The following is an 11621-nucleotide window of genomic DNA, read 5'->3' on the forward strand; positions in this document are numbered from 1 at the left end:
AGCTTTCTGCTCAAACTCATGAGTGTCTAATAAGGTCTACCTGCACACATGGAGCTTCTTATCATCCTTTCTATCTAAGGGACAAATACATAACACAGAAAACCTCATTCACTACCTAGAATAATTTACCTTGTCTTTTAATCCTAAATGTGGATAAACAATGATCTTCAAGTATATAAGAGTAAAGTAGCAGCCTGGAAAAAAAAGATTGAGATAAAAAATCAGAACTGTCCTCAAATGAAATAGAAATAATTCAAGAAATGGATAAGAATTTAAACTAAACCAAAACAACAACAACAACAAAAACTCATATATCCTTGAAGAGATATGAGAACTAGTGCATTTATAAATTAAAGATAAGATTCCAAGAAAATTATAATTTAAAGAATAACAAAGAATTCTAAGGAATTAAAGTTTTGATAACCAAAAACTTTATAAAATATGAAATTAGATACGTTTCCAGGACATAAAACAGAAAGACTGACATGGAAAACAGAAGTAAGAAAATTAGACCTACAAAAGCAATTCAGGAGGCCAAACATCAAGCTAAATGGGATTCTAGAAAATTAATAAAATGGAGGGAAGAAGATTATTAAAGAAATAATAGAAGAAAATTTCTTAGAGCTGAGATTGTAAGATCCAACAAGTGCTGAGCAGCATGAATTTTTTCAAAAGGCACATTTACACACATTCTTGAGAAATTTTAAAACAGAAAAAGTAGTAAGAACTAAAAGTCATTTAGAAAGAGAAAAATGGTTGACCTTCAAATAGGATTGACAAATTTAACAAATAAAAATACAAGACTCACAGATTTGCATTTCAGACAATGAAAAATGTGTTAATGTAAGCATACCTGAAATAGTGCATATTACATGAGATATACTTATGTTAAAAAATTTGTTGATTATGTTAAATTTAAACTAAATTTGGCAACTCTATAGTCAAAGCACTAGAATTAGGCTTACATCACAGAGCTAATCAGACACGCTGGCAATGTGCCATCTATATTCTGAGGAAAAATTATTTTGGAGTCAAATTTAATACCAAGTCCAACTGTCAAAGAATATTTACCTCCTATAGATTCATTCTTCAGAAGCTTCTTGAAGCTATATTCCAGCCCAATGAGGGTTAAAGTCAAGAGAAGACTCATGATGAAAGATGATGCAATTAACCAGGAATCTAATGAAAAGAAATCCCAAAATGAAAGCTATTTATCAGATCTGGAAAAAATCAGCTCATGTTATAAGAGAAAACATAGGCTTCAAAAACAATATCTTTAAGAAGTAGAATCATCTGGACTCCAGACAGAGTAGGCAAGAAGCAAGGAGATATCAGTAATATTCTAAGGAAGACATATTTTTAATGTCAACCACCAAAAATAAAAGATAATTAAAAAGTCAAAAGCAAAGTAAACAGTGGTTCCATGGAGAAAATAAAACTATGCCATAATTTTGATGAGAAGGAATCTGAGAAAAAAGAAATGATTTAACCATAACTAGGAACATTTTTCTTCAGGTAATCCCAAGATTGAGACATAAGAACTAGTACAGTTCTTCCTTCAGAATAGACCAATTAGTCCCAAGTTTTGATTCTAAAAGTTAAAATTCCAATAAGCACCACTTATACTACTATGACTATACTCCAGCTATGGAGTTACATTGTTATTTTCCAACTTGAAAATACTTGTGCCAATGTTTAGACCCTGAATGACCATGAATTTGCTGAAACAGATGCAAGAGTCTGTTTCAATGAAGTACATCAATTTCTGGGGAATAACTATTTTATGCTATATCCTTCATACATATTAACGCCAATACATAAATTGTCATTTTAAAAATGCAAATCTTTTTCAACTTTTTTTTATTAAATAATAAACAGGTAGATTGTGTATACCTTAATGCATTTATGGGGTACAATGTGCTGATTTCATATACAATTTGGAATGCTTAGAAACTTGTTTGATATTTTTCACAAGTTAGCTGCAGGTTGAGAAAATACAACATTAAAAGGATAGCTCCATGTTCAAAAATAGGAACCACTGACCTAAACCAATCTTCCTTCCCTAGAATGTGGTAAGATGTGTAAATAGCAGGTGGCTCACTAAATGCTTATAAATTCAAAAAATCAGGCATCCCTATCCCAATAAATAATAAAATTCTTCTGGATGCCTCAGAAAATCAGGGTAGGAAATCACAGCTCACAGAGTCTACCCAGCTTGAAAGCTGCTCTGGGGTAACCGGGAGGCCTCACCCCAGGGCTCTTCTTGATCCAACCAAACAGCCACACTCATCATCACCTGCTTAAGTCAACTAATTGCTACAATCTATTAAAACCCTTAATCTAGAAATGGGAATGGTCCATTATGCCAGCAACATTTAGACCACAGGACAACGCCAACCTCAGCAGACTCAATACTTTTATGATTATGGCCTTGAGTTCTCATTTTCACCTAACTGACAACAGCATTTCCCTAAAAAAGATACATGAGTTGTAGTGTCCAGCCCCAGCTCCTGTCCTCCTGTTAGCTCCTATAATTGTTGTGCATGTTGAATCAAATAAGACAATTAGTTGCCAGCCTGTACCTTTTTACATAGATAGATATTCAGTGATTTGTTCTTACAGAACTACAATATCTCTTTGAAACCTGGAGTAATCACAGACGGACACCTGACACTCTTGTTAGTTCCTGATATGGTATGGTACTTACTCCTTGACTTACATTAAAAACCAAACTCCCAAGGACCTTCCAACTGTTTAGTTGTGACAAAAAGGAAAACAGAGTACAAGTTCATTTACCCTCAAGGATAATAAAGATCTTATGAACTTTCTAGGAAAGGTTAATATTCAAGAGAGTGAACACCAAGAGAAAATTCATCCATGATTCAGATATTGAGCACCAATGCAACACCTAAAAAACAAGAATCAAAACCCAATCTCTCTCTCATGGAGATTACAACCTACCAGAGGGAGTTAAGACATACATGGCTGCATGCCTACTCACTGGTGCAAACAACAATTGCCTCATGATTCTAATAATGCCTTTAAGTAGAAGCAAGAAGATTCAAGGAAGACCTTGGCCATCAAGAATGCTTTTGATTTTGGTTAGCAAAAAATGAGAAAGATTTATAATCAATTTGAAGACAATTTAATTTTTTAAATAAATAAAGGATACAAGTGGAAATTACAATAAGAAATAAAGATTGTAAGCAAAAATTTTTTTTACAAATGAAAAGGAAAGGAATGTCACAAGGCATGGATCATCTGGCTAACACTCAGGATTTTCATATATCTCCTTAGAGAAAGTCTTTTTTAGGTAATAAAGGAATTTTATAGCTCAAGTTCTCGTGTTCTGACTTTAAGATGCAAGAGTTTAAAAAAAGAGTTTACCTTGAAGTGATGGCTACTTAATGACTTTGCTGTCTTCTGATATAAAAATTTTGAAAAAAAAAAAACAGATTAATCACTCTTAATCTCATCTTGAAAGGAGATACTGATCCAGTGTCAGAGACAGGTCCAAATTGTCAAAGTAATATTATTCCAGCTGCCAATAAAATGGAGACTTTCTGACAAACAGGAAATTTCTTTTTTTTTTTTTTTTCTTTTTTGCAGTTTTGGCTGGGGCCAGGCTTGAACCTAACTACCCGCCTCCACCCCAGTATATGGGGCTGGCACCCTACTCCTTGCGCCACAGGCACCATCTACCTGCTTGTCTTTGCTAAGTATCTTCTTTTTTTTTCTTCCATCATTTCTTTAATGGATATAGTATTTTAGCCTCTTTATTAAGAGGGAGGACAAACTCAATTAGGAGATATCCTATGAAGGATAAAAATCTTCCATAAGAGAGATTTACAGATAGGTACTTCTCAAATTAGCTGTAAAGATAGGAAAGAGGTCAGGAAAGAGAAGGGAAGGGAAGAAGGAAAAAGAATCTTGGAGTAAGACATCCCTGGATTTACCTACCAGTTTTGACATTAATTAGTTGTATGATCTCGAGTAGGTTACATAACTCACATGAACCTCACTTTCTTCCTTTATAAAATGATATGAAGATACCTGTCAGACTAGATTGTTGACATTATTAAATGAGATGATGAGATGAAAGTACCCAATGTGGGGCTTGTTTTTAGAGTAGGAGCTCAATAAATGCAAACTCTCTCAGTCTATTTTTTCATCAACTGGGGAGAGGGAGAGATGGCACATCATTGATGTTTCTGGTGAAATCCAAAAGTCTGAACATGCCAGGATGCTAGAAGTCAATACCAAGTCTCTAAATTGCTCAGACAGAACCTCCAGGTCCTATTTGTTCACTATAGCTTCAGGCGTCTAGTGTTTCTTGTCTCTAAATTGCTCTGAGAGTGTTAGGGGGCTTTTTCTTTCTCAAACTGAGGGCTAGTCCAGTGTTTCCTAACTTCTTTTCAGGCTTCAGCACAAAGGAGGTAACCAAAGGTGGGGAGGAACAATCCACTTTCCCCAGTTTAGACAGGGACCTACCTTCTACATGTGCCTACTTGCTAGGTATTGCTACTTCCTAACTCTCTATTCCTTCTAGAATACTCTAACTACTATCAAATTCAAGAAGGCCAAACATCAGGCAGAGATACTAGAAATGGATTTTTCATAGCAAGATTTCATTCTATAGTTCTATGACTCCTTTTGCCCCTCTATAGAATCCTACAATGGTCTCTCTAATTGTATCCCCCACCTTAAAAAAATTACCTGTGTAGGTCTTCAGGCTTCAGTATATTTTCTCTGTAACCTCAGCACTTATCATTATGCTTAACTCACAATAGGATTCTTGGAATCTTCATTGAATAAGTGCTAGCTTTTTGTACTTTGAATAATATACAGGTTCAGCTATTATAGGGAATAGCTGACCCAATCACACACAAGTCATGTCTTTGCTATAGTTTATAAAATATCTGTCCTCCTAATTAGGCATCCTCAAATAATTTTTTTTAAAAAGTAACTATCATTGATCAAACATGCATACATGTAATACATAAGCAAATTATGTATGTAGAAGTAAATAAAGGAAATAAACCTTAGACAGCCATTCCGCAGAAGAAGAAACCAAACCATTGAGAGGTTCTTTAAATTGCTCAAGGTCAAGTAGCTAGTGAGTGACACAACTGGAACTTGAACCAAGGGCTATTTTAATCCAAAGCCCATGGCTCATCCATCTCACGCTCTGTACCTAAAAATATGTCTGCTCGATAAAAAGGGAAATTATCTTTTCTTCATTGCTTTAAAGAGAAAAATAATCTTGTGACACTTGCATTCACAGATAATAATGAACATTTAAAAAATAATTCACTGTACAAATTATTGAAAAATAATTTGTGAGTTATGCAGCAAAGGTTGCCACAGAAATGAAATCAATTTGAAAAATGTCAACAGTTCCGTGGTGAGTTTCATTCTGGAAGTTCCAAGAGTTTGATTGGAAATGTTTTTATTAACTCTGGCTTTGAACTGTAATGGCAAAAGGGTAACTATTGTTCTTGATTTCCTCCCCAGAGACTGATTCTTCTCTATGGGGATCAGTGAAAGGGGAGAATAACATCTAATGAGTACTTCCTATGTGCTAGGAATTATGCTAGACATTCTCATATTATCTTTTTATATCATCTCTTTTAATTCTCGCAGGGTTACCCTATATGAACATCTCCAACTGGGCCATATAGGCCCCATTGAGCACTGGTGTACAAAAATGGAGATTTAAACTGACTTGTTTTCCTAATCTACTTTCTATTTGTTCATGTAGAGATCATGGCAAAACTCACCCTTTCCCCTTGGTTTGTTCACTGAAAGATCAATTTACAATTACAGCAGATTAATAAAAGAAAGGTTTATTTCCAAATACCATATGCACAGGCTGAGCACAGTGGCTCACACCTGTAATCCTAGCATTGAGAGGCCAAGGCAAGTGGATTGCCTGAGCTCACAGGTTCAAGACCGGCTTGAGCCACAGACCTCATCTATAAAAATAATCGGGTGTTGTGGCAGGCACCTATACTCTCGGCTACTTGGGAGACTGAGGCAAGAGGATCTCTTGAGCCCAAGAATTTGAGGTTGCTGTGAGCTATGACACCACAGAACTCTACCAAAGGGAGACAAAGTGAGATTCTGTGTCCAAAAAAAAAAAAAATTAAAACAAATATCACATGCATGGGTATTTGGAAACCACAACAATGATTACCCAACGTCTTAATAATGGTCAGATGCTTTTATAGATGCCTTTTTGAAGGGAGGGAGAAGGTGGAGTATGGGTGAGGGTGCAGGAAGTGGTCGCTAGGGAGGATGAATAGGTGGGGGAAACAGATTGACTTGTAAATTCACCTGAGAGACAGGTATTGTGTTTTAAATGATTTGGGCCAGGTCTGCTAGCGGAAGGGAAATTAGTTGCCCCCTTTGATCTCCTGATCAGGTCAATCTGGTTTTATGCGGATAGAGGGACAGCCCCTTCTAATGCTTTCTGACTGTGAATGGCCTTTATTTTAAAATAATCTTTATGTTAAGTAGTCATATTTTGTCATGTTAAGTAAAATTTCCTTAGCTCCTTCATTCCCAAACAGCCACATCCGGAAAATGTGTTCACTCCAAGACTCCAACTGAACTACTTACTGGCTTGCCTATCTTGATGATCTTAATAGAAAGCTAATCCTCTTTATAGATTATATTTTCTATTCCTGTGAAAGCAAAATACATGGTAAAACTTAAATTGCTGCCCACTTTACTCAGGTTTCCATTCACGCTGGGAGGCAGTATGATGTAGTGGCTAAAAAGACCCCAGAGTTAGAACACCTGGGTTCTAATCCCTCTCTACCACTCACCACCGCAAGATCCTTGGCGAGTCATATAACTCCTCCTCCTGGCATTAGTTCTTCAAACATGAAATGGGAAAATAGCAGCACACTTAATAGGGATGTGACGGTGAGCTACGCTAATACAGGCAGAACACTGGAGAACAGTGAGAGCCTTGTTCTCTCTCCTTTCTGAAGATCTGTGACGTCCACCCGGAGAGCTAAGCTTCACGGCAGACAGTTAGTATGTGTGTCCTTGCTATTCCACGAATCTCTGCAGCCAGCCAGGGATGTTTCATCAAATTTCTCCATGACTGACTGTTGCCACATAGTGTGCTGGAGTGAGGCTGGCTGCCTAACACAGGCATTGGAGGGAGGAAGGAAGGAAAGAAGGCATCAAAGAGTCTGGTTAGCCACCGTTCCTTCCATAATTAACCCAAACAACCGACTCTCTGTGCAGACCCTACGGGAGGGATTCCCCAACCTTTTTTAAAGAAGGGCTTTGTTTTCATTTCTGTGAAGTCTTGAAATCGTCAAGAGTAGGGGAAGCCAAGTCTCCAACACCTCAGCGGAGCTGGAGAGGGAGCATCACTGTGGGCCGTGTTCTGTTTCCAGACTGAAAAGCATAATACTCACTACAGTCTGAAAACTCCCATATATCGAGTTCACTTTATTGCCTGTGGTAATGTCTGTTCTAGAGAAGTCTGCATGATGGCTTTTAAAGAGCGCTGGCTCAGAGGAAGGAAAGGAAGAAATTAATACGGAAGATTGACTACTTTTGTGTATATATATATATCTGCATTTAATCCTTCAAACAGCTGTGTAGTTTTGAGGGAAATGATACTCAGAGGCTTTAGAAACCTGCAGAGGGAAAAACAGATGAGTCTTTCCTCTCCCAGAAACTAGAGTCCAGTAGGGGAATGAATACATGCAAATACATCCTGTAAATAGAAGTTACGATCTCCTAGGATAAAAACCAAGGTTTCAGTGAGTTAATCAAGAGTGAAGGGAAGCCTTGAATTGTATAAAACTCACACTGGCTGCCCACTTTACTCAGGCCTCCATTCATGCTGAGAGGCAGTATAATGCTGATTATAACTTATAGAATACCATATATAATCAGCAGTTATATGCTGATTCCTTTCTGAACATTCGGCTTCTGCCATGAGAAGAAAAAGCTGCAATAAAATCTAAGTATTCACAAAGCTGTTAGTCTGGCTTCCCTGCGTCATTAATTTTAAAAGGTAAATACAAATTTATTTGTAGATCTGCCTCGTTAGCCAGATTATAAAATCCCAAAGAACAGGGGTTGTGTCTTGTTAATGTTTGACTCTTCTCCAGGGCACAATATTTGTTCAATAATAAGAATTCTTTAAGGGGCTCTCAATATTGAATATGACTGAACTGATTAGAAAGAAGAAATGCATCCTGTTTCTCTAAAAAGCAGTATTTTTCCCTTTTGACAGAAACATTTACTAGTGACCAGATATACACATGGTCCCTTCACATTGTCCAGCATACTCGTAGTTCTGGGCAACAGATTCTAAACAGAAGTCATACATGTTTTGGGAGGGCCAAAATATCTAAGAGATAGTAAATAAGCCCTTAGCTGCTCTCTTCCCTTCCTTGCTGACTGCTGATATTCCTGCTGATGGAACCTATGTGGAATATAGACTTCACCCTACCCCTAATAATTCATGTTGAAAATAATGTAGCAAGAGTGAAAACAGCTTTTATGTGTACAGCTGTGAGATTTCAGGGTTAATTAGTTACTATCCATAACCCAGTCCATACTGACTAATATAGCCCCTGATTTCTATTATCAAAGAGGCACTGGATGAGGCTAGCTTTGACTCTCAGGAGAAACTAATGCTTCTCATCAGAGTCAGAGAAAATAAGCAGAGCCTATTTATGGAAAACTGCAACTAAATAAAGCAAACTTTGACTTGGCCTAGACTAATGGTTTTCAAGCTGTTTATGGAACCCTATAGGTTAAGGCTAAGGGTAATAAGCTAAGGGCTTATTTACTATCTCTTAGATATTAAGATACATACATCTCTTATATAAAGGTACATATATGCTATATAATACCTACCTATAGGTCGAGAGAAGAACCACTATTGAGGGTAAGAGGATAGACCAAGAACAAATTCTGTCCTCAGTCCTAAACAGAAAAGTTTCACTTTTCTTGTGTTTTACATTTGGCTTCCATGGAATATTATATCCAAAAGTTTGCCCTTTAATAATAATGTTTTTTAAATGGTTGGAAATCATTGATAAACCACATTCACAGAGGACAAAAACAGACAAAATTAAAATGATTTTTCTGGGTTTTGAAAAAAAGGATTTAGGCCAAATATAGTCCACTTGTCCCAAATGAATTTTCATCTACTTTTCTGAAGATGCTGCTTTAATCTAACTTTTTAACTCATCTCCATCTGCTCTCAGAGCTGAGTTCTCTTTCTCTCAAGTAAATATTTTTAAAGGCCAGCAGACATTTGCCTTTTAGGGAGTCTTTGCTCAATTACTGCAATTGATATCCTTCTCCATTCTAATGCAGCCAAACCTACAAAACTACCCTTATTGAGGAATGTCCCCAAAGAGCGTCTCCAGAAGAGCAATCCTCTGGGAAGGCATGAAGCGACTGGAATATTGTCACCTTCCAAATGAACTGCTCATCCATGAGGTGTACCATGTGTCCCAGGAGAATGACTTACACACAGTGCCATCTACCAGAAAGAGTCCTGGACTTTGGTCATGGCTTTGGTATTTATCCAGATTTTTTTTTTCCTTCTTTGAAAAATTAAAATGGAAGGGAGAAGGCGGGAAGATAGAGGTAAAAAGCCATGATACTTACCCTACCTATACCATCATGTGGCCGCAAGAAGGAAAGTCAGAGATCGAAAAAGAATTTTTACGAGAAAGTTGTATAAATAAAAGGCAAAGGTATTTGCAAGTTCAGAATTAAAGCTCCCTCAGAAATGGATTTATAAAAAGAGATTTGGGTAGGCTGCTGACATCCCGTCTCTTGAATGCGTTACAAAGAATGATGTAGCTTCTTCCACAGTGGGAAACCCTGGCCGCATCCAGTGCACAAGGGGGCTTTCAGACAGCCTTAAGAAAACAGACCCGGCAGATACACAACCTTCCTGCTTTCACGGGGGGGGGGGGGAATAAATCAAAGCGGGGTACTCAACTCTTTAATGGTAAGTCATTTCCTCCTCGGTGCTTAGACGGCCTTGAAGTAACTACTTTCACAGAGGCTGAGAAAAGTAACAGACAAAAGCACAGATAAGCTTTTTATTGCTCTATTCTCCAATTCCCTGAAAACTGGGAGGAAAGAAAAATGGAGTCTCCTGCTTCGCCTTTGTTCTTAATGTTCAGAGGCCAAACTAAAATCTACGCCCTTTAGGCTATCTGATGAGTCTCATGATTCAGGAAGGCCAGGGAAGGTTCAATGTGGTGTGTACACAAATGTACACATACATGCACACACGCACACACACACACATGCACACACACACACGCACACACACACACATGCACACACACACACGCACACACACACATGCACACATGCGCACACACGCACACCTCAAGCATATTTTCATCTATTCATGTTTAGTCTTTCTTTTTAACTCTTATTTGCTATATTATTTCAGTAATGCCCTTGTCTTTGAATTACCTAATTTGCCTAACTCTCAATGTTCGCAAGTATTAAAAGCATGCTTCTGAGATTCTGTGAGGATAGTCAGGCAACCAGTATCCAGAGAGGGAAATCCCAGAGCCAGAGGGTGCAGGGTGATCTCAAAATAGAGTCCTGACTGTCCGGGCCAGGAGGGCACTTTATCTTCACACTCTCTACAAAAGAATGCCATTGAAACTTTGCAGCCCCCTGACATGGGTTGTGCCTTCTTTTTCTCTGAACAGTGTCCTTGTTCTAACCTCCCTTCTAGAAGCCCCACAACCCCACACAAGCCCTTCAGTCATTGCTGGTCCCTTATCTAGTAGCTCTGACTCACTTACCCAGGGGAATTTTTTCCAGCAGGTACAGATAGCTCTGAAAGAAGTCATTGCGAATGGCTTTATGAAGGATGAAGGACATGCTGTGTCGACAGAGTTCATCGTCCGTCTTCTGCCAGCGAGACCTAAATGCGAAATGGGCCCCTAGGTGGGCCATGGTGAAGGGGGACGATAATTATGCCTACAGAAAAGGAAGCTTGCCTTGCCGTTTCTTTGAATTAGCCTTCTCTTCCTAAATGAACTTGAGACTGTCATTTTAAACCAGTCCCCTGTCCATCTATATCAGGACAGGCCGTCATGGGGTGTGGGGGAGAGAGGTCAGGCTCTTGGCATCTCCCCCTGTCTGATTGCTTGGGCGACACCACTCCAAGCCAGCAGGTGCTAAGTAAAGATGAAAACAGGCTGAGTGAGATCCTGCTTCGTCCAGGAAAAAGCACGCCTCCCTCCTTTAGCCACCACTTCAAACAAGCACAGAGCACAGCCTGCTAACACCCTGAATATTTGCTTTAATTTGATTCCTAAATTGGAATGGTCTAATTTCCATTTCAAAGACTTGTGAATATTTTGCAGGGGATCCTGTTCCCTGATTTCCATCACTCCTCCTAAAACACTGAATCCTCAAGTTACAAGGACCCTTCAAAGTCATCTTAGTCACCCACACTCCTTTCATCAGTACAATTTCTCCCAAATCATTTCATAAAGATAGATATGTGTTTCCTATTTTTAAGGATCTTCAAGAGATGCAATTATTTGAAAGCCTGTTTTGATGTTAAACACCCTTCTCAGTCAGCCAACTCC

The 11621-nt window shown here is 38.3% G+C and overlaps 1 protein-coding gene across 1 annotated transcript in view; it reads right to left on the minus strand.

Annotated features, from left to right (window-relative positions):
• METTL11B (methyltransferase like 11B) overlaps positions 1 to 11040 on the minus strand; it is a 20622-nt gene extending 9582 nt beyond the window's left edge. Inside the window, exon 1 of the mRNA XM_003785713.1 lies at positions 10827 to 11040. Within this exon, the coding sequence (XP_003785761.1) occupies positions 10827 to 10980 (154 nt within the window). The 5' untranslated portion in view covers positions 10981 to 11040. The remainder of the gene's footprint in view (positions 1 to 10826) is intronic.
• Between the last annotated feature and the right edge of the window lie 581 nt (positions 11041 to 11621).

This window comes from Otolemur garnettii, unplaced genomic scaffold, assembly GCF_000181295.1.
Source record: "Otolemur garnettii isolate 467f Iridium unplaced genomic scaffold, OtoGar3 scaffold00016, whole genome shotgun sequence".
Classification (NCBI taxonomy): Eukaryota; Metazoa; Chordata; class Mammalia; order Primates; family Galagidae; genus Otolemur; species Otolemur garnettii.